At 55.7% G+C, this 23,146-nt stretch overlaps 1 protein-coding gene across 1 annotated transcript in view; it reads right to left on the bottom strand.

Moving 5' to 3' along the window:
- Positions 1–21,873, bottom strand: part of CLPTM1 (CLPTM1 regulator of GABA type A receptor forward trafficking) — a 28,510-nt gene extending 6,637 nt beyond the window's left edge. The window contains exons 1-6 of the mRNA XM_058529545.1: positions 21,790–21,873; positions 16,028–16,140; positions 9,228–9,351; positions 8,001–8,159; positions 5,353–5,470; positions 669–754 (exon numbers count right to left, since the gene is read on the bottom strand). Of these exons, the coding sequence (XP_058385528.1) occupies positions 669–754; positions 5,353–5,470; positions 8,001–8,159; positions 9,228–9,351; positions 16,028–16,140; positions 21,790–21,861 (672 nt within the window). The 5' untranslated portion in view covers positions 21,862–21,873. The remainder of the gene's footprint in view (positions 1–668; positions 755–5,352; positions 5,471–8,000; positions 8,160–9,227; positions 9,352–16,027; positions 16,141–21,789) is intronic.
- Positions 21,874–23,146: the final 1,273 nt, after the last annotated feature.

Raw genomic sequence — 23,146 nt, 5'->3', positions numbered from 1 at the left:
AGCCACCACAGCAACCACTGGCCGAGGGCTCACCGTGGCCAGCCCCTACAGACCCCACCACCGTGGGTCCCCTGGCCACCTGACAGAGCCAGAAACCCAGGCCCGCAGATCTGTGTGGGACCATACGCCAGGGTGCAAAGTGGGATCCCCACCCTCAGGGACCACCCCTCCCGCCTGGAACCACCTGGAGGAGAGAGGCGGGCTCTTGGCGCCCACCACAGGTTCGCACCCCAGCCCGCCAGAGAGGATTCCTACTAGAGCCCCATGATCGGTGCCTCCTCTGTGCCCCGCTGAGCCCAGGCTCCGGGGCCTGGCTGCCTGGCTGTGAATGCCCCCCTGCCACTTCCTGGCTGTGACAATTCAGGCAAGTCTCCTCACTGAACATGGGAATAGTGCCGGGCCCACCCGACAGGGCTGGTGAGAGGCTGCCAGCGTGTGTGTGCACAGCTCGCAGGGTGCCCACTCCATCAGTGCTGGCTGTCACAGCTCCCCCGAATCTCCCTCCAGTAACCCCATTCAGAGAGGGAGACTGAGGCTCAGAGAGGAGAGGCGGCTTGACCAGGCCCCCGCCCTGCCCAGTGGCGGTGCCAGACGGGAGCCCACTGGGCTGGCCACGGGGTTGTGAATGACCGGACGCCCCCAGGGCCCGACAGGCCTGCTGTGTCTACCTTGATCATTTCTGGGTCGGCTTCCGTCTCTCCCGTCAACAGGTTCTTGGTTTTCTGAAACCGCCGGCGCTTGTACTTGTTGATCACTGCGGGAGGGGAGGCGGGAAAGGGGGTGGACAGGAGACCTGCTGGCCCTCCGGGGTCCAGATGCCAGACCTCTGCCCACCAACAGCTCTCCCACTCTTCCATCCCCAACTGATACTAACGGTAACCAGGAAGCCTGGACTGCCTTCTCCCATCTCATCCAGCCCCAGTCTCCCATCTTTACAGCGACACCAACACCCACCAAACTGCCCAGGCAGAAACCCGAGTCTTCCTTCCCCATTCCATCAGCCCGTCCTGGGGACGCCCCCTCCAGCACACGCCTCGAATCCCAGCGCTCCTCCCACCCCGGGCCAGCCACCCGCCCCCCTCCTGGGTGACCGTAGTCACCTCCCCACTGGCCTCCCGGAGGCTGCTGCTGCCCCCGTGACCTTCTCTCTGCAGGGCAGCCAGCGATCCTTTAAACCAGGTATCTGATCGTGTCATCCCGCTGCTTCGGAACCCCAGGCAGCCCCCGCTGCCCCAAGCAGGGCGCCTGAGATGCTCCCCATGGCCCCCGACCTCAGCCCTCACCCGTCTCACTCCTCTCTCCAGCCTTGGGCCTTCGGACGTGCTGCTCGTCTCCCCGGCACCATCCACCATGGCTGGAACCTTCCTGGCTGCCTCCTTCTCACCCTCAAGTCCCTGGTGAGATGTCCCTTCTTCCACAGGGCTTCCCCACCCACTCGCTGAAGGAGGCACCCCGTCGTGCTCCTCGTGACCTTTCTACTTCCCTCACAGCACTCCATCACTACCCCACATTCACCTGCCCATTGCTTTGTTTGCTGTCTGTCCCTCAACCAGTCTGCGAACACCAGGAGGGGCTGGCCCGTACTGGGCACTATGTATCTCCTGCGCAGCAGGGACCTCCCCACAGCAGGGGCCCAGTGACGACTAGAATACATGCCCACGAATGGTGGGCTGCTGACAGTTCTGGAGAAGGCCTAGGGCCACCAACGTGAGAAGTACTTTGGCGCTGTGAAACCCCAGCCAGGAGAGTGGACCTCACCTCCTCTCACAGAGGCCAGGTAGGCCCTGGTCTCCCTGCCACCCTGCCCCGAACTTTGCCAAGCCTCGCCAGGGGGAAGGGGCTGGTGCTTGCTTATGCTGCCTCTCCCCTCTTCTGCCTGCGCCTGGGCACTTCTCCGCTGTTCCTCACGCTGGGACAGAACGCAGCCTGCCCTGACTTCTCCATGCTGCCCCCGAGGGCCAGGGAGAAAGGGGGAAATGGGAGAGGGAGCCAGTCAGGAGCAGGGGCCCTGGGGTCACATCCTGGTTCCCATAAGCTGAGGGGCGTTGGTGAGCTATGTCACTTCCCTGGACCCGGGTCCCTCCTCTGGAGAATGGGGATGAAAGCCCCACGTCTTCGTGGCAGGACCACTGTGAAGCGGCTATCTGGCCCACAGAGCCCAGCCAGGCAGTGTCCCTGCACGCCACATTTACACACACCTCAGGGCCTGGAGCCTCCCACCCACTCAGAACCAGGGCTCGGGGCTTCTGGATTCTACGGATGAGCTCACGTTCAAAAACACTTGTGGGAACTGACTTGGGGTTCCAGCCCTGGGCCTGCTGCTCTTACTGTTACCACGAGTCTCGTCCCATCACTTCTACCATTGTAACTCATTTCACACCCGGCCCCCACACCCTGGGAGAGCAGTAAACACCCGAGGTCGGGCATCCTGGAGAATAAAGTCCAGGGGGACATGCTCCACTGCTGTGCCACACCCGGGAGAGTCCAGGGAGGGGAGGAGCCGTGCCCGGCCGGCCCCAGAGGACCTGGAGGGGGAGGCACAGGAGACAGGCCTTGGCTCAGGTGCAGAATGTTCTGCAACTTTGCAGCATCCAGACAGGATTATACTATGGGATGGACCTGGCTTCCCTGGGGAGGAAAGAGCCCCCTTTTCTCGGAGTTAAAGCTTCTAGAACTGCACCACCCAGTGTGGTCACTGGCACATGAGCCTCTGAGCACTGACAGTGGGGCTGGTCCTGAGGTGTGCTGTGAGTGCAAAACACACACCGGATTTGAAACCCAGTGCAGAGAAGAAAAAGAATGTGCGATGCCTTGTTAATTTCTCATACTGGTTACATGTTGAATGACAAGATGCTGACCTCAGTAAAATTATTACTAACCTTAATTTTATGGTTTCTTTCAGTTTTTTTAATGTGGCCACTAGAAAACTCAAAATGGCTCTGCAGCTGGCACTGTGTCTCTATGGGACAGTGCTGCTCTAGAGAAGTGACGACCGACCCTCTGGGGAGAGAGGGGGCTTTTCTGACACCACACTCGCATTCTACGCCCTGCAGTTGGCAGGTAGCCAGCTCCCAGTCCCTCCAAGTCCCTGCTCCAAGGGGCCCCAGCTGGGAGGCCTGCATGATCCTGGGAGGCTTCTCAGGTCCACAGCTTAGATTCCATTTTGCAGACCAGGCTGTGTGTCACATTGACCGTGAACATGACTTTATCACACAGCGACACAGATCACCACACACAAAACCACAAAAAATACTGAAAATACCGGTGTCAACTGGGGGCAAATGGGACACAAGCAAGCAGCCACCCACCTGGGTCACGTTTGAGGCCCCAGGCACATCTGACCCAGACCCCTGGCAAATCCCACTTGCGGGGACACATCCAAGGGGACTGCCCCTGCAGGCCACACTCCCTCTATCTGCATCTCTGCAGATCTCGACACACGGAAGCCAGCTGGGCGGAACATTCCGCAGAGCACATTCCACAGACACACTCACTCAGAACAGCGCTCAGCGGGGGCCGGCCCAGTGGCGCAAGTGGTTAAGTGCGTGCCCTCCACTGCGGCAGCCCAGGGTTCACTGGTTCGGATCCCGGGCGCGCACCGATGCACTGCTTGGCAAGCCATGCTGTGGCGGCGTCCCATATAAAGTAGAGGAAGATGGGCAGAGATGTTAGCCCAGGGACAGTCTTCCTTAGCAAAAAAAGAGGAGGATTGGCAGATGTTAGCACAGGGCTGATCTCCTCACAAAAAGAAAAAAGAAAAAAGAACAGTGCTCAGTGAACACAGGGGGACTTTTCCAAATCAGTTTTGGGGACCGACACAGGGTCACCAACATTTTGTTTCATCCAGTGTAGACAATAACAAAAAATTATCATCCTTTGAGATATTTTTATACCAAAAGAAGTAGGGAAGACCTAACCCACACGAATAGAAGTACATCTGTTACTGTGCCACACGAAAACAGACGGGGGACCTTAACCAAATCCACAGGCGCAGCAACACAAAAGCGAGGTGGAGCACACGAAATTCACCGGAGGGGAACGGGGCTTTCTGGGGGAGCCGCGTGGCTCCAGATCTGCTGAAACGCAAGTACGGTGAGAGATTCCTACAGCTGCCCATCAGGAGACAGTGGACTTGAGGACAGAGACACCAAGAGCGAGCAAGGAGACACCCACAACGGTTAACCTCCCTGAAAACAAGAAGTCGGACAGGAAAGGAGAAATAAACTACGTTCATTGTGAGGTTCACATGCACATAAGAGCCATGTACTCAACACCGAATACTGATCTAGTGAAAATTATATCACTGTATTGGGATTTTCTCCTCCAGAGTGGGAGGAGATAATGTCTAAAACTAAAAACCAAGGAAGTGCAGTATCAAGTCGTTATTGGGAGCCCGGGAGATTAAGCGGCAGAGAAACAGCTAAAGGAACTTGAAGGCAGCTGCTGTGGGGAGCAGGAACCGGGGGAGGAGGGGCAGGTGGACAGGAGACGGATGAGTTTCACTGTCTTGTTGAATTATTTGTATTTTAAACTATATATGTGCAATCAGAGATAAAACTGAAGAAGACGCCCTGGGCGGAGAAAACCTCAGTTTCAGTACGAGGCTGAGTCAGAAGCTGCGAATGGCCAGCCCGGACCCAGGGCTTCTCCGGGGCTCACAGTCCCAGGGGCTTGTCCACCGATCCGGACTCTCCTGGGGGGCACCAAGCACCAGTGGGCAGCCAGCTAGGAGGAGGGGGGGTCCTTATCCAGTTATGTGGCCCTCGCCACCCTGCCTTTGGCAAGGAAGGGCACTGCTCAGAGGTGCGCATCTGCGAACCAAGGGCCCACAGCACAGTCACACAGGCCACCTGGGAGCCAGGCACTGTCCCACAAGACACCCCAGGGCGGCGCATTCGTGCAGGGCCTGTTCAGGCGGGCTGGGCCGATTCAGATGTGATTAGAGATCGCACCGGATCAAACAAATCTCAAAAGTCTTCCCGTCTCCCTCTGCTCGTTCAGTCAATCCGCCGTTCACTCCCAAGCCACTCTTGAGCGTCCTCTTCTACCAGGCCCAGTACTGTGCACAAGACGGCCCCCCTCCCTTTCTGGGAACACGTCTCCTCCCCTTCAAAAGTCTCTTTCTCCACCTGCTCTTTCTAAGCCGATTCCTCTCCTGTCTGCCCATGGGGGGTCCACAGAGGCAGGAAGGGTGGGAGGGGCTAGAACCCGGCCTGCCCATCCCGGCCTCCCTGGGCGAGAGCTGCCTGCCGGCCCTTGTGCAGGCAGGATTCAAGGCCCGCCACCCCAGTCTGGGGCTCTCAGGCTGCAGGACGCCTGGATGGTGGGTCTGGGCTGCTGGGAGTGACTTACTGCGAGACATGTGGACCGTGGCGAGCCGGCGGTACAGGGCCTTCTGCCGGGGGTCTGGGTGGAAGCCACTCTTGGTGAAGTAGACGTGGATGTAGATGGAGCCGTTCTGCTGGACGCTCTGCAAGGCAGGCCGACCGGGGAGAAGGAAACTGTGAGGCCCTCATGACGCTGCCCCCAGCAGCTTCCCCATCCCCAGTTCTCCGGCCGGCCGGGCAGGCAGTGTGGCTGACTGGTTAAGAGCAAAGCACTGGAGTCAGACAGACTCGGATTCAAATCCAGCCCTGTACACCATGGCTGTGTGACCTCAGGCTGCACCTGGCTGAGCCTCAGTGCCCACCTGCAGGACTCGATGATCAGCACTGTACCCACGGCAGCGCTGTGAGGACCAGCCAGGAGCCCCCATTGCAGCCACTGAGCACAGTGGGAGCTCAGTAAACATCAGCCACCTTAATTCATGAAACAGCAGGACGACGCAGGCCAGCCTGTGTGGGCACTTCACACGGTAACCACCTGACCCAGCGGGTTCACGTCTGTGTGACCCACGTAAGCTTACGTGCAGGGGTGACAGAATGTGCAACACCAGGGGACCCGAGCCCAGTGTATGGGCCTCTGTGCAGCTGTGCCTCTCACCGCCCAGGTGCCTCCCTCTGCTGTGCCTCTCACCTCCTGTGTCCTGAGGAGGGGATTATTCTCAGCCCACCTGACACAGACAGGAAACTGCAGTGGGGCGGCCACTTGGCTGAGGCACGGGGCGTACGGCCCCGCCGCATCCGAGCCCCCAGGCTGATCTTTGAGCAGAGCTCGGACTCACCTGGCTGCCCCATGCCCTCCTTCCTGCCTTCCGTTAATTGCGTTTTCTATAGTTTATGTCATTTTGACATCTTGGGGGACCTAGCTGGCCAGGGAAAGCTGGCCCCTCCCAGGGCTCGCCAATTCCTAGAGATAATCAACATAGCACCTGCCTGCCCACCTGTATTTATATGCAAACCTACCAACCCCAGTCCACACCGCAGCTGCCCCCTTACCTGACTCTCACCCCAAGCTGCCCTAAATCATCCACGGCAGGTGCCAGACACTAGAGACCCCCTCTCTAGCCCAGAGCCGCCACATTACCCAAGCTAGCCAGTCCGAGGCTGCTTCCTCTGCCTGCCCTTCCCGTGGGAACCCCAACAGAGTCTGCGGCCCAGGCTCCCCCGCTCCTTCTGCTCCTGACCGCCCTGCGCGGCGTGCTGCGCCCTCTCCTCCTGGGAAGTGCAGTAAGTTCTTCCTTCAGTGGCATCGGCCTCCCCATGTCGTCCCTCGGTCACCTCCATAAATTAAAACCTCGCAGGGGGCCGGCCCCGTGGCTTAGCAGTTAAGTGCACGTGCTCCGCTACTGGCGGCCCGGGTTCGGATCCCGGGCGCGCACCGACACACCGCTTCTCTGGCCATGCTGAGGCCGCGTCCCACACACAGCAACTAGAAGGATGTGCAACTATGACATACAGCTATCTACTGGGGCTTTGGGGGAAAAAAAAAAAAGGAGGAAGATTGGCAATAGACGTTAGCTCAGAGCCAGTCTTCCTCAGTAAAAAGAGGAGGATTAGCACGGATGTTAGCTCAGGGCTGATCTTCCTCACAAAAAACAAAAAAGAAAAAAACCTCGCAGGTACAATGACACACTCTGGGAGCAGCTCTCACTGCCCAGCTCGCTGTCCCTCGGCCTGCTGGGGTCTGGGGGCTGGGCCTGAAGTCTTGCTGGGAGCTCCCCCTTGGCACGGGTCATCCTACCTGCTTCCATCATCCCAACAGACCAAGACACAGACAGACAGAAAGACACGGTCCCTCCCCACCAGGAGGCTGAGGAGGAGACCTGCTGGAGATATGAATGAGAGGGCAGCCCCAGAGAGGATACCACTCACTGATTCTGCACCTGGCCCTGAGCTGGGCAGAGCTGGGGAGACAGCAGTGACCTAGATGGCCCCAGCCTCACCCTCATAGGCTTACAGTCTCGTGGGGGAGAGTGACAACCCAGAGTGGGCAGGGCTTGGATGGGGGAGCCTAGAGAGGGCAGCTACCTGAGCGTGACTGTCAGGGAGGGCTTCCTGGAGGAGGCAGGATTTGAACCGGGGGATGCCAGAGTCCAGAGCCAGACAGCCTGGAGTTTGAATCTCTCACTAGCTGTGTGACCTTAGGTAAGTCATTTAACCTCTCTGTACCTCAGTTTCCTCATGAGTCAAATGGAGATAACAGTTCCCACTTCACAGGGTTGCTCGGAGGTTTCCGCCAGTCGGCCCGGCTTGGTGCCCTGCACCTTGTAAGCGCCTAATCAACACCAACTATTATTTATCTTCAAACTGGGTTGCCTGACAAACTAGTGATGCCGAGACACACCAAGGATGATGGTTTAAACCACAGGCTTACACAACCCTGGAGGAAGTCAGGAGGATCCTGGGCCAAAGCCAACCCTACCCACATTTCAGATGGGGGAGGCCAAAGCCCAGAGACCTTAGGGACCTGCCTGTGGTCACACAGCATGTGAACTGAGGGCAGAGCCAGGCCTGGGGCCTGAACTCCAGACTGCAGGAGTGGGAGTGGGTGTGGGTTCAAGGAATGACCCTTCAGGGTGAGTGGCAGCCTCGCGGCCAGAAACCAGGAACTGTGCCCACCTGCGGAATGTCAAGCTCAGCGAAGTGCTCGTAGCAGCCGTCTGAGTTCTCGCCGCTCGTCCAGTCCCCGTACACGAGGTCGTGCTGCTCCCAGAAGAGTGCCGACGTGGCGTTGAAGTCTGTAAAGTGCTCGTGCTCTGAGATGTACACGTGCAGGTTCTGTCGGGAGGGGAAGCAGAAGCTTAGGGCTGCTCGTGAGAGCCTCTGCGGGCTGACGGATACAGAGCAGGTGAAGAGCTGTGCTGGTGGTCTAGCACCCTCACGAGCGATGTCGTGGGGGAGTAGAGGGGGTAGGGGAGCAGAGAGGGGCAGCTGACAGCAGCTCATACTCCCACCACATCTGTCCTGTCTTGAGTCTGTGACGTCTGTGAGCAAAAAAAACCTGAAGAATGGCCAGCCTGCCAATCAGCATGTGGGGTCAGGAAGGCTCAGGACCGCCCCGAATTATCTTCTTCCCTCCCGGCCTCTTACGGCCAGAGCTCTGCAGGCTCGTGGATAAAGCACTGTCAAGAGCTGCAGGAGTGTCAGCCACTGAGAACACAGGGAGGTGGGCAAGCCAGGCCTCTGAGAACTCCCTCCTTTCTCAAGTCCCCGTGGCCACCTTTGTCTGGAGCCCTGAAAAAGAACAGCTGAGCAGCGGTCACCCTGTCGACTAGAATTCCATGAAACTGGGAAGCCCAGAGCTGCAGAGAACCGCAAAGGTGGGAGAGGCCTAGACGACCGGGGTCTGTGCACTTGCTGTGGCTGCTCTGGAACCCAGCCCCTCCAGACCCTGCGGCGAGAGTATGCTTCTCCCTCGCTCCTGCCTCTGCCTGGCTCCTGCCCTTCCCAGCCTCTCCTGACTTCGTGCTCTCTCCTTCCCACTCCTTTCCTGCCCCCGCCCCTGCACACCTCCCTGTGCAACTTTTAAAGCCTGAATGTACTTTTGAAATAAAATATGTAAGGACTCTGTTGAGACAGTTCTTGAACAACCGAGTGAAACCTCTGATGTCCCTGTTCCCCAGAGAGAGCATCACCACAAAACCAAAAGAATTTACTTTTCCTTCTGGGTGTCGCTTGAGTGAAACAGGTTTCAAGGGCTGTGGATGGACCCAGAATTCCTCAACCCCAGACTTGTTCACAGACCACAGTGATCAGGGCCCGGGTCTGCCCCGACCACCCCTGTCACCCCCCAGGCCCTCCCCCACGCCCTCGTCTCCCGTGGCTGGCCTCCCAGCCGGCGGTTACCATTAAAGTGTCTTTGGGGAACAGGTTGCGGCTGGCGACGCGCGGGGCTCCTCCAGGGCCTGCCTGGTCCTGAGGGGCCGGCCCTCGGCGGAACCAGCTGCTGATGGCCCAGATGATGAAGATCCTGAGGAGGGAAGCAGGGCTGGTGGTGAGTCCCCACACCTCTTCTTTCCCACGTGGATGCACCAGACCTCCTGACTCGGCGCCTGCTGGGGCCTGACCTGGGGCTGGTGACCACGTAGGGAGGGTCCCTGAGGGGGCAGTCACAGGGCCTGTGAGAGGACAGACGCCGCCACATGCCATGTCCGGGGAGATGCCCCGGCGTGCCAGTGTGAGGGCCTGGGCTGCCTGGTCTCCGTGCAGAGGCCCCATCCCGAGTCCTCCAGGAGCTCCTGCTGGCCACAGGGCTGCAGGGGCGTGGACCCTCGAAACCTCGGACTAGGAACCGAATGCCCCAGTCCCCTGGAATCCCAAAGTGAGAGGAGCCTAAGAATCTGGAATCCCTGCATTTTAGAGACACAGAACTTTAGAGAGAGCAGCATTTTAGAACTTCAACTGAAAACTGGAGAAGCAGACAGTAACAGGTTAGTCCCACAGGTTAGTCCCCATTGTTAGTAACAACGGGCTAGGTTATTCAGACCAATGCTGCTGCAGGAAACAACCTGGAAAAGCTTGAGGAGAATTAATACACTAAGAATACCAACACACGCTTTATACATACAATCATACATCTTGATGCAGTAAGAACATATCCTGCTCATATATGTTCTCTTTCACGTGTTTTTAATCGAGTTGATAGAAATGCTAGCCCCAGGGCCACATGAGGTGACCAAAGACCTCCCCTGGGAGCAGCTAAGACCCCACAGGGCTCCCTACCCAGGACGAGGCCGAGCCCTCCCCAGGGGTCACGCACCAGGTGGGCACGGCCAGAGCCCTGAACCTGGTGCGAGGAGACCCTGGACGGACGATGCCCCAGGCAGCCCGCAAAGCAAGTCTTCTCTGGAGGAAAATCGGTGCATCCCAGGCCTGAAATTATTCCTATAAGTAATTTTTCAAGTACAATGACCAACACACAGCCCAAGATAAGGCAGGCGCACAAGGAAACAAGACACTGAGTGAGAACCAGCAGAAACCGAAAGAACATCGGAGACGCTCAGAACCACAGAACTCTGAAGTTTCAGAATTTGTTACAAAACCTGCAAAATGTATATCGAGAGAGCTTCAGAAGTATCTATGCTCCGAATAACATGACAGAAAAAACAGAAATAAAAACAAAACAACAGGGGCCGGCCCGGTGGCGTAGCAGTCCAGTGCTCGCGCTCCGCTGCGGCGGCCGGGGGTTCGCAGGTTCGGATCCCGCTTGTCAGGCCATGCTGTGGCGGCGTCCCATATCAAGTGGAGGAAGATGGGCACGGATGTTACCCCAGGGCCAATCTTCCTCAGGAAAAAGAGGAGGACTGGCATGGATGTTAGCTCAGGGCTAATCTTCCTCACAACAAAACAAAACAAAACAAAACAACACTATCTTAGTTAAAACAAATATTTTAGAGTCATTTTCTCAGTTCATAAAACTGAATAAACATCTTAGGACTGTAACTGACTTGGAGTCATTTCCAGGATCCACTGTTAAAGAGAAAGGCAAGATGAAGGAAAGTGTACAGAACACGATTCCACTTTCTAACACAGTAATAAACTATGCTAAAAAACAACAAACTCGGCTGGGGGGCGTATGGAATGGGAGTTAGCGTTTAAGGGAGACAGTTTCCGCTGGGGAAGATGAAAAGGTCCTGGAGAGGGACGGCAGTGATGGCTGCAGTCAATGTGAATGTACTTAATGCCACCGAACTGTACACTGAAAAATGGTTAATTTTATGTTACGTATATTTTACCACAATAAAAATCCAAAAAACCCAAACCAACCTGTATATGCACCTTTACACCTATTTATAAAGACACAAAAACAGGGAAAGGTGTGAAATGATACACATCAGACTTTAAAACAAATTCCTTTGGTTTGGGGAGTAGGGGATGGTGTAGGGTAAGCAAAAACAAAACAAAACACCTCAAAAGACAATATTGGCTTAAAAAATCGTGCATGATAAAAACAGCATGCACGGGAACCAACATGTGAAAGGACCACCATGAATACAGTAATGATGAATGATGGGTACCTTCAGGTGATTTTTACCTTCTTCTTTATGCTTTTCTTTTTGAATTTCTTTTTAATGAAGAAAATAAAAGCCCCTCCCCCAAAAACTGTAGCAGACTGCTAGTTGTTTCCCAATATTCATCTCCTCTTTCTTCCTCAATAAGAAAACGAATTTGTAGCTGGACCCTTTGGCCACCCAGAATAAAGACTACAATTCCAGCCTCGCTTATAGCTGAGTGTGGACACATGGTAAAGTTCTGGCCAATAAAATGAAAAAACAAGGTGTTATGCTGGGCTTTTGGGAAGTATCCTTAAAGAGAAAGAGCATCCCTCCTTGATTTCATCTTCCTTCCTGGAATGTGAAAGTGATAGCTGGATCTTCAGCAGCCATTTTTGGCCATGACGACAAAGGGCAAAACCTAGAAATGGTGGAACAAAAAGCAGGAAGGTGTCTGGGTCGCAGAAGACTACAGAAGCCTGATCTGCCTAGGTCCAGACTGGTACATGAGAGAGAAATAAACTTCTCTTGTGTTAATTCAGGTCTCCCAGATACACGCAGCTGTGCAACGATTAAATGAGACAAGTACTTATTAATTACATTTGTGAAAAGCTACACAGCAGAGGGGTTAAGTGCTCAGCCTCGAAGCTGCAATACCTCCTAGATCTGAAGCCCAGCTATGCCCTTTACCAACTGTGTGACCTCGGGTGAGACTCTTTTTTTTTTTTTTTTGTGAGGAGATCAGCCCTGTGCTAACATCTGCCAATCCTCTTTTTTTTTTTTTTTTTTGCTGAGGAAGACGGCCCTGGGCTAACATCTGTGCCCGTCTTCCTCCACTTTATATGGGACGCCGCCACAGCATGGCTTGCCAAGCAGTGCGTCGGTGCGCGCCCGGGATCCGAACCAGCGAACCCCGGGCCGCCGCAGCGGAGCGCGCGCACTTAACCGCTTGCGCCACCGGGCCGGCCCCTCGGGTGAGACTCTTAACCTCTCAGGCCTCCATTTCCTCAGCAGTTAAAATGTGGAAAATAACACTACCTACCTTGTAGGGTTGTTTACAAGAATTAAACACATGAAATATATATACACACGTATGTAATTATATATACACACATATATATATGTGTGTATATATATATATATATACACACACACACATATCATCTAGAACGGAGCCTGGTACATACTGCTTCAGAAGTGTTAGCTATTACTGCTGTTATTTTCATCACAGGAGAAAGACATACACAAAACTTCGGAATGGAAAAACCCTGCGAGGGAGTGCTGGTGTAGGTGGGGTGCCTCCTTACCGAGCCCTGAACCATGCCGAGGGGCAGGATCAGGCACAGAGACTTGTCCCTGCCTGCAGGAGCCACGACGCCCTGGAGTCTGAGGTCTCAGGGGCCACGGCCCAGCTGAGCCGTCTGCCTCCCGAGAAGTCCCCGACGCGCAGGCCGGGGAAGATATGCAAGCAACGACCTCTGGGGGCCCCGCCGCCTCCAGGAGAGGCGCCCATTTCAGTAAATGTGCCAAGGGAGACTGGGGCAGGGGCACCCTGGCTTAGCGTCCCAACCCCTCTGCACTTCTGTGTCCCCACATGTCGAAGGAGACAGGCTGGACAAGACCTCTTAAGGATTCCGGATCCCCAGTCTCCTGAAGAACACCTGTGCGTACCCATACACCCACAGTTTTGTGGACCCTCTGAGGGCTCATGGACACTGCCCTCCATCCACGCATCCCAGGCCAGGAAGCCCTGCCCTGGGCCACCAGGCCTACAGGGACCAGCCCTCACCTAATGCTTTTCAACTTTCTACAGTAAGCAAATAAAAGAGACTTTCAATCCTCCCTCCCACCCCAAACAGGTATTACAGTCATGGGTTCAGAAAAATTTTAAATACATGAAAAGACATATAATGAAGACTCTCCCTCCAACCCCATCCATTTATCTGCCCAGTTCCCATCTCACCCCCCACTCCAGGTAACCACTAGCATAATCTGAGGATGTGCTGAAAACCAGACTCTACCCTCTACCCCCAAAAAAGGCCTTTCTCAGGGGGTTCACAGACCCCTGAAAACAAACCCCGAATCCCATGTTAAGAACTCCAGATGAGATGGTCTGCGGGCCCCCACCCCACCCAGACTGCTATCTGGTGCTGCCAGTGCTAAGCAGGGAGATTAGCCCTCGCTGTGGCAGTATTAAAAACGTCCATCTGAAGGAAGGTCTCTTATGTACCGATGTAGAACGATTTCTAAGATACGCTGTTAATGAAAAAAACCAAGGTGCGGAACTGTGTGAAACAGGCTACCTCTTATGTAAAAATGAAGGGAAAGATAAAAATAATCTTTATTCATAGCTGCTTAAAGCATGAAAAAAAGAAACTGACATATAACAAAATTCTAAGCCCTTATTGGACCCAGGGGAGGAGTGGAACAGAGAAGAGCAGGGACAGGGGTCCCATGGTCGAAGCTTGGGGTACACACGAGGAACGCCCGCCAGTGTTCGGGCTGCACAGTGGGGACTTTCTCTCCTGCACAGCTGTGTGACGCTCTTGGAGGACACCAGGCGGGCGGGTCTGTCCCCCACCAGAATGTGATCGGTGACTGTGCTGGGGATCGTGGGCTATTTTTCAGCTGTTTCTCTTTAGAACATACTTTCTAAGTTTTTTTTTACGTTGAACAACAAAAGCAATCATGGTCAACTTTGACTGAGCGTGGGCTAGTGCCCGCACCCCCCAGTTCAGAGTCTTATGGAATCCTTCCAACGACCTGTGAGCTGGCAGTTCTCCTATCTCTGAGGTGGAAACTCAGGCACGAGGGGCGGTCACCCGACCAGTCACACAGCTCAGGGTTGGGGGCTGAGAGGTTGGAGCAGGCCTGTGCTCTTACACAGTGTTTGATGCCACCCAGCCCCTAAATTTCAGTAGCTGATCCCCTATTTTGGACAAGCAGGTTGTTCCCCACTTTTCTCTATTTTGAACAGCTCTCTCTGTAAGCATCCTTATATAATCCCATTTAAGGGCAATTACAGGTATGTGTTTCTAGGAGAGCCACCAAGACGGGTACTTCTTTATACTCTTCTGTATTGTTTGAAATGTTTTATTTTGTATAATAAGCACATATTATTTATAAGTTTAGGGAAAAAAACTAATAAGACAGCCCAGAAGAGACGAGTAGCTGCCCCGGAAACCACCCTCCCCTTCTTCTCAGCAACAGAACCCCTGCTTTTCACAGGGTGCTCGGTTTCCCAGAATAAAGACCACATTTCCCAGGCTCCCTTGAAGCTGGCCACAGCCGTGTGAGGACGTCCTAGCCAAGGGGATGACTGTTTTAAACAACTCTGCTCTGGAATTCTTTATAGCTGATAGAGGATGGCGTGACTGCCTAACTGCATGGCCTGGTCCCGTGACCATTTTGTTAAAATACCTCTCCAGAAAGAAAAAGAAACACCCACTCGGCAGATGGGTAAACAAAGGCCCAGAGCAGAGATGAGGACAGAACCCAGCCCTGGGTGTATGCCCCTGCCCCACCAGCATCTCCGCAGGGCCTCCGTCAAAGACGGGGCTTCGAGAAGGCAGGCCCTGCGCTCCCACTGCCCAGGAAAGGCCAAGTGAATTCACCTGTACAAGGAACACCACCAACCCGTCACAAAAGGACACACCATGTGACTCACTTATCTGAGGCACCTAGATAGTGGAATTCAGAGACAGAAAGTAGAAGGGTGTTGTTGGGTGCTGGGGAGAGGGTGATGAGGAGCTAGTGTTCAATGGGGACAGAATTCCAGTTTGGGAAGATGAAAAAGTTCTGGAGACGGATGGTGGTGAGACTAAATCGTACACTTAAAAATAGTTCAAGTGGTTGGGGCCGGCCCGGTGGCGCAAGCGGTTAAGCGCACGCGCTCCGCTGCGGCGGCCCGGGGTTCGCTGGTTCGGAACCCGGGCGCGCACCGACGCACTGCTTGGTAAGCCATGCTGTGGCGGCGTCCCATATAAAGTGGAGGAAGATGGGCACAGATGTTAGCCCAGGGCCGTCTTCCTCAGCAAAAAAAGAGGAGGATTGGCGGATGTTAGCTCAGGGCTGATCTCCTCACAAAAAAAAAAAAAAAAAAATAGTTCAAATGGTCAATTTTGGGTAACGTGTATGTTGTGGCTAAATTGTGTCCCCCCTAACTCATATGCTGAGGTCTGAACCCTCGGGACCTCGGTGACCGTATTTAAAGAGGTGACTCAGGTCATACGGGTGGTCCGAATCCAATGACTGGTGTCGTTATGAGCAGAGACAATCAGGACACAGACACACAGAGGGAAGAGCACGTGAGGACACAGGGAGCAGGCGGCTATCTATCCACAAGCCCAGGGGAAAGGTCTCAGGAGACACCAACCCTGCTGACACCCAGATCTCAGACCCCCAGACTCCAGAATTGTGAGAAGATGAATTTCTGTTGTTTAAGCCGCCCGGTCTGTGCTATTTGTTTCAGCTGCCCTAGCAAATCAATGCAGTATACTCTACCACAACAAAACAAAAACCCTGTCATACCAAGAAAAAAGTCTCCACCAACACAGCGACGATGCTCATCCTCAGGGATGTTTCCCTGTCCGCGTCACGCTTTTCTTATCTGAGTTCTCTCCAACGAACCAAACCCAGGCACCGTCTGCTCACCTGAACAGCACGCCTTTGATGACCTGCCAGGCGTTGGGGGCTGGCTGGGGTGGTGGGTTCTGGGGCTGGGTTTCCGCCGGCGGGTTCCTCCCGATGCTGCCATTGCTGGTCACCTGCAGGGGACAGAGGCCATGGTGAGGAGGGAGGATGGGACCTGAGGCCCCGGGGCTGTCTCAGCAGCACTGTGCACCCCGGCCCAGCACCGGGGGGGAGCTTGAACGATAATTGGAGAATGGATCGATAAGAGCACCTAGGAAGGGGGAAGATCACTAAAAGCACCTAGGAAGGGTCTTCTTCCTTCAAGAGGAAAACACTCTTGAGCGCTGACTCTGTGCTGGGGACACAGGGGTGACCGAGACAGCCCTGTCCTACCCTCCTGGGGCTCACAGTCCAGCGGGGGAGCCAGACACATCCCCAGAAACGGACGACCCAGAGTGGGCAGGGCTGGGATGTAGGGACCCAGACATCCCACCTGGTCCAGCCTGGCGGTCAGGGTGGGCTTCCTGGAGGAGGGGACGTCGGAGTTGAGACCTAAAATACAAGAAGTTGGCCAGCGCAGAGGAGGCAGTGAGGGAAGCAGCAGGTGCAGAAATGAAGATGACAGACACAGTCTGAGTCTGAGGACTGTCCACTGCTCCCTGGGGCCGGACGCGAGGAGGTAGTTATTGGGGATAATGCAGAAGGTGCCGGATTCTGCAAGGCCTGGGTTTACTTTTCCTTGGGCAAACAGTTCCTGAGGCCTTCTCTGTGGCCAGCCCTGTGCGGGGCCCATCCCTCCAGGGGGTCCTGACTCAGCAGGTGAGACAGATACAGAAAGACACAACCAGAGCGTGAGTGTGCGACGAACCAGCACACACCTCCCCAGGGGCCAGAACTGTGAACGTCTCCACTCACCAGCAGGGCAAACAGAGGCTCAGGGAGTCCAAGTCCCCTGTCTGGGCTACTCAAGAAGGATGACAGCAGTGAGATGACAGGGGGTGGGCAGGCCGGGGAGTCAGGCAGGGCTTCCCAGAGGAAGACTCTTAGCTCAGAAGCAGAATTTCATGGTGTCAGGTTCGGGAGGGCCCGAGATGGGGAAATTCTCCCAATTTTTCCCACCTCCCTCCTTGCACATGCTGGCTCCCTGGTGCTCCCAGCTCTGTCCCCTCACCCCTCTGCCTTCAGGAGGCAGGACAGGACTGTCACGGTCCATTAGGCGGGAGCATGGCCCAGCACAGAGCCGGCACAGAGCAAAGGCTCCATAAACACCTGTGGAGTCAACAAATGCTCCCTGAAGGGCCTCCCCGGGCACCAGGCCACCCAGATCCACTCCCCTCTGGGCCTCCACTGCCCAGCACCCTCCCCCCACCAAGCCCCAAGCCCACCCTTCTGCAATGTCTTCTGTCGGCCTCAAACACCCTGGGGAGCAGGGACAGAGGCCCCCCACAGCCAGACGGGGCTGCCACGGAGCTGAGGCCAGTGTCTGTTAAACATGTCACTTGTCACCTCCTGTCCCCTTCACCAGCAAGAGCTCTTTCCTGTCATCCCCCAGAGCGCGGAACAGCACCATGGTAAAAGGTGGGGGCTCTGGGGTCTGGGAGACCTAGGCCGTGGGCCCGGTCCCTCAGTTCCTGGTTGCGAGACCTCGGGCACGTCACCTCCCCTCTCTGACTCTTACTCTCTCTCATCCAAGGGCCAGGTTGTGAAAATACTGGTACATTCTGGACCGAAAACATTTCCTTCGTGTGTTGAAAAGGATATTTCCTGAGCACCTACTGTGCACCAGGCCCTGTGCTAGGCGGTGACAGTGGTAGTGGCCACACAGCTCTGGGCCTGTCCTCCCAGAGCTCGGGGCCTGAGGGAAACACACCTGCAGAACAGTCAACAGGATCATTAAAAATGGTAAACGGGAAAGTGCTCTGAAGGAAACGAGCCAGGGAGATGACGGCCACCAGGGTGGGGGACGGGGACCCACTTGGACCGGGGGGGCGTGGGCCTCCCCGAGGAGCTGTCTGATGTGTGGGTGAAGGGCCGGCTGGGAAAGGCAAAGGTTCAGGGAAGGGGCTGGCCGGGGGGCGGGTGAGGTCAGACAGGCGCAGGGCCCCCTCGTTCAGGGAGCACCAGGGGGCCAAGTAAGGGTTTCCAGCAGCTCTGAGCTGATTCTGGGTCAAGAAACAGAAGCATGAGGCTACGTTGGGATTTGAACCCAGGTCTGGCTGACCCCCAGGTCTGCTGCCTTACCCGCAATAGTGGACAGGCTGGCTGGAAACCCTCCCCGGGAAATGCAAACGAAACCCGCACTGAGATGCCCCTTCAGGAGGATGGCCATAATCACAAAGACGGATAATCGCACGTGTGGGCGAGTGTGTGGAGAAACCGAACGGCTGTACACCGCTGCTGGGAAGAAGGGAGCTGCCGCTTTGAAATGATGGCAGATCCTTAAAAAGTTAAATGTGCCCCTGCCATACAAACCAGGAACCCTGCTCGTAGGTCTCTGCCCGGGAGAAATGAGAAGGGACGTCCACACTAAAGCTTATACGCAAATGTTCACAGCAGCGCTACTGGTAATAGCCAGAAGCGACCCAACCGTCCTTTGACGAATGAATGAGTGAACTGTGATGTATCTATGCAATGGGATAGTCCTCAGCAACCAAAAGGAACACTGCCGGGGGCAGAGCGACTGCAAAAGAGACCCAGGAGACGTTCTGAGAGGACGCAGTGTTCTCAGACCGGACCGTGGTGGCGGTAGTGGTTCTGCACGATTGCATAAATGCACCAAAAGTCACTGAACTCTATCCTGACAACAGGTGGACGTTATGGTATTGAAATTATACCTCAATAAAAAGGTAACCTTCCCGTGGCCCCCGCTTCCCTTGGAGTACAGGCAAAGTCCTCACCATGGCCCCTTCCCTGCCTCTTTGCTCTCACCCATCTCCCCTCACTCGCTGGCTCCAGTCACACCGGCCTCCTCGCTGTTCCTTCATCACACCAGGCACCTCCAACCTCAGGGCCTTTGCACTGGCTGTTCTCTTTACCTGAAAGGCTTTTCCCCCATGTATCTGCATGCCTCTCTCTCTCATCTCCTTCAAGTCTTTGTTGAAATGTCACCTCCTCAGAGAGGCCTTCCCAGACTACCCTACTTAAATTGCAAGCCTTCTCACTTCCTAGCCCCCTTCCCAGCTTTATTTCTATCCATGGCACTTATCGCCATCTGACCCGCTATATATTTTTATCTATCTTGCTCACTGTCTCGGTGTTTCCTTCTCCCCCCACACCCAAGCCCCCACCCAGCCCTCAGCTAGGACATGAGCTCCTAGTGGGCAGGGCCTCTGTTCTGTTCCCAGGTGTACTCCCAGCATCAGCATGGGGCCCAGCACGCAGTGGGACTCAACACAGTGGCTGAAGGACTGGATGGGAGAGCTGTGGGCCCTGTGTCTGAGCCCCAGGCTGGAGGAGGAGAAGGCTGGCTGGAGCATGAGACTGAGGGTCTGCCTGTTCTGTGCCAGGCCCCGGAGGCCGGGGGAGGGTGGCGGTGGCTGGGGACACAGCAGTGACTGTAAGTCACAGTTCCTGCTCTTGGACTTGCATGTTCAATCTCACACACGATCCCCAGGAACACCCGCTAAGAGGCCCAGGAAGCAGCAGAGACCATGAGGCTGGGCCCAGGAAGCAGCAGAGCGTGAAGGCAGGCTTTCCAGCATGTCCTCGCTGACGGCCTGGATCCACCACGGCAATTCCCCCTCAGCTCTCAAGATCCATTCAATCCACAAACACTGAGCACTGCCCTGTGCCGGGTCCCGAGCTGGGTGGTGCTGGGGACACAGAGGTGACCAAGACAGGTCCAGTTTTACCCTCCAGGAGCTCCAGTCCAGTGGAGGAGACACATGGCGGCAGCCCAGAGTGGGCAGGGCTGGGACAGGGGAGCCCAGGGGGCTGTGGGAGCCCTGACCCCGTCTGAGAGGGTCAGAGAGGGCTTCCCAGGGAGGGACATCTGAGATGTCCAGGACTAGTAAGGATCAACCAGATAAAGAAGCGAGACACATGTGCAAAGGCTGGGGGAAGAGATAGCGAGGGACACTTGCAGAAAGAAAGCTTCAGAGTGGCTGAGGCTCCTCTTGGCCAGTGGTTCTCAAGCAGGGGCAATTCTACCCCCAGGAGACATTAAACAATGTCTGGAGACATTTTTGGTTGTCACAACTGGGGAGGGTGTGTGTGCTACTGACATCCAGCGTGTAGAGGCCAGGGATGCTGGTAAACAGCGTACAGTGCACAGGACAGCCCCCACAACGAAAACTTATCCAACCCAACATGTTAAGAGTGCCGAGGCTGAGAAATCCTAGTCCGGTGTGAAGAAAAGTCAGACCAAGCAAAGCCTCGGTCTGCTAAAGAATTTGGACTTTATCCTGAAGACAAAGGAGTAAGTCTGGAAAGGTTTTAAGTAGAAATAGGAAAAGAGATGATGGAGAGTCTCTGGAAGCTCAGGGCACCCTGACCTCTAGTCTCTCTGATCACCCCCCACCCAGTAATCAACAAACACTCAGAGAAGGAAAGACTGGGAAGCCCCTGAAGACAGGGACTGAGCCTTCCTTCCAGCACTAACTCAACAAACACTTCCTGAGGCGGCCCCTGGGCCCTGGGTGAAGATGCTGAACCAGGTATGCTGGGCTCTGTCATACGAATCTCATCCTGGTGTCCTCCCCAGGTGATATTATTTGCCCCTCCTCTGGGCTCCCTCAGTCCTTGACACAGACTTTTGTCACCACCCTAGTCATCCAGGATTATAATTCTTTACGTGTCAGTCTTCTCTCCCACTCCACTGAGGGCAGGGACATGGCTGGAGCTGTCTTTGTGGCCCCTCACCTGGCTGGCCCTCCTGCCCAACCGTTCCATTCACCACTGGAGAAGTGAAGGCCTGAAGAGGGGAAGGAACTTGCCCAGGTCACGCAGAAAGTCAGCTCCATCCTCCCCTCCCAGCCTGCGCTCCTCTCCCCGTGCTGCCTCCCACATGTCAGCGACATCCCAGTGGGTGGGTCGACAGCCCCTTGCTGTCACTCCATCGATTCCCTAAACGCCCGAAGGGTGGCTGCCTGAACTAGCATGTTCTGCAGCCTCAGTTTAGTCGAGGCAGCAATGGGTCAGAAGTCACCAGCACCTAGACTAATTCCCCCATAGGATTGGTTTATGCCCAAAGCACACCCATCGCTAGCCTGACCACCCTGGGTCAGCGGTGTCTGGTAACTTCTACACGGAACGGATCCCAAACCCAACCTGGGTGACCTTCTGCAAGTGCCTTAGTGTCGCCGTTCCTTGGATTCCCGTCTGTAAAATGGGTCTGTCGCCCTCGACAGCCCGTGCCCTTACCCACGACGATGACCTGACTTCCCCAGAGATAGAAAACTCCCAATTAATCAACGATTGCTCACACCCCAGGCACTGCGAGCCAAACCATTCTAGGAACAGTCTTGGAGCCTGGAACCGCGGAGTGGAGAACCCAGGGCGCCTGGGTACAAGTCTGCGCCCCTCCACGCCACTGTCTCCCGGCTCGAGCACTGAGGCTGGTGGCCGCCCAGCGCGAGCGTGCAGGGACCCGGCGCGCAACAGGGCCCCGCTCCCCGCACTGTCCAGCCTCCCGGGCCGCCCGGCCTCGCCCGGGCCCGGTATTCAAGGTCCCTCTGGGCAAGGAGCCCCCGATGCACAGGATTCTGCGGAAGGGGGCAGGACACGCCCCGTGGGAGGCCCCCCGGGTGGGGAAGAACCCCTCAGGCCCTTCTCGGCCTCCGTACCTGACCGGAGCCGCCTCCTCCGGCCGCCACCACGGCGCTGCCGGCCCCGTCCGTCTCCTGCGCCGCCGCCATCTTCCCGCTCCGGGTCCCCGCCCCCGCCGCCAGCCCCGCCCCGTCCCCGACGGCGCCAGCGTGATCGCGCGAGATTTCACACTTGGCCCGACGCGCCGGCCACCGTACCGGCAAGAGCGCCTCAGCCACGCCTCTCGGGGGAGCTGCTTCCGGCTATGAAAGAGCCAACCCGGCCACCGTAGTCCTCCCTTCCGCAGCTTGCTTGTTTTTGTCTGCTAGAGACGCTGCCTGCTCTGAACTCCCAGGACTTTCTCGGCCAACATATGCGCTTCCTACAGACTCCAGTCCTTCTGTCCGCTCGAATAAGCCCGCCTTATTCAGTTGTATGAGCCGTCTAGGCCGTCTTGTTCTCTTTGTCCTGCGGAGTCTTTGAGTCCTTTCCGGTCCATGTTTCTTGAGCTTTCCCGGCCACCGTAACGCTTCGAAACGCTGGCTCAAGCCACGCCCCTTTTGGGTTAAAGGAACCTTCCTGACCACCGTACCCAGATTCGGCGAGCAGGGCTTTTGGTCAACAGTCTCGCCGTGTGACCCTTGTTCCTGAAGTACCCATTTCTCCTGACCAGTCCGTGTAGGTGTTAGTCTTTCTGTGCCTTCAGAGTTACTATTTCAGGGTTCTCCCGGCCTCCACACCTCCAAATTGCGCTCTGTGAGCGCCCCCCCAAGCCTTCGGGCCGCCTAGTTTAGCGCGCATGCGCGTTCCGCCAGTGGTCTGCTTTCTAGCAAACCTCGCCGCTTTGGACTCGGCTTCGAGCGCTCTAGGAACTCTATCCTTGTTTGTAGCTGTGTGTCTTTCTACAGCTCCCAGCCTGGACACGTGCTGAGAGACCTCTGGCCTGAGGAGGGTGTTATGATCCCGGACAAGTGACGTATCTTTCTGAGCCGCAGTTTCTTCCTCTTTTATAAAGTAGGCGTTGTCACAGAACCCGCTATTCCTCTTCCCCTTTTGCCCCGCTGGGTTTTGGGGAAGACCCAGTGAGATCACGAGTATAAAGCACGTGTCCCCCCGCCTCACGCTTAGTAAGGAATCTATCGTGCGCCATTATTATGAACTTTTCACAATCCCTGGAAGGGTGAGCGGGCTTTGCATTGGGATATTCTAATTATTTATTATTTTAGTATTTGCTTCCACTTTCCTCTAGGTCTCAGCTCAGTAGTACTATGGTCTCCTCCAGGAAACCTTCCCTGGCCTCCCAGGCTGGGCAGGGCACCGCCTCCCAGTCCTTCTAGTTCCCTGGACTCTGCCGCCCCATCCCTGCCCACTTTGTGTCGTCACTGTCAGGGGTGG

The sequence above is a fragment of the Diceros bicornis genome, chromosome 34 (genome assembly GCF_020826845.1).
Source record: "Diceros bicornis minor isolate mBicDic1 chromosome 34, mDicBic1.mat.cur, whole genome shotgun sequence".
Lineage (NCBI taxonomy): Eukaryota > Metazoa > Chordata > Mammalia > Perissodactyla > Rhinocerotidae > Diceros > Diceros bicornis.
Note: the sequence above shows the minus strand (reverse complement) of the source record. Positions and strands in the feature narration are given on the sequence as shown.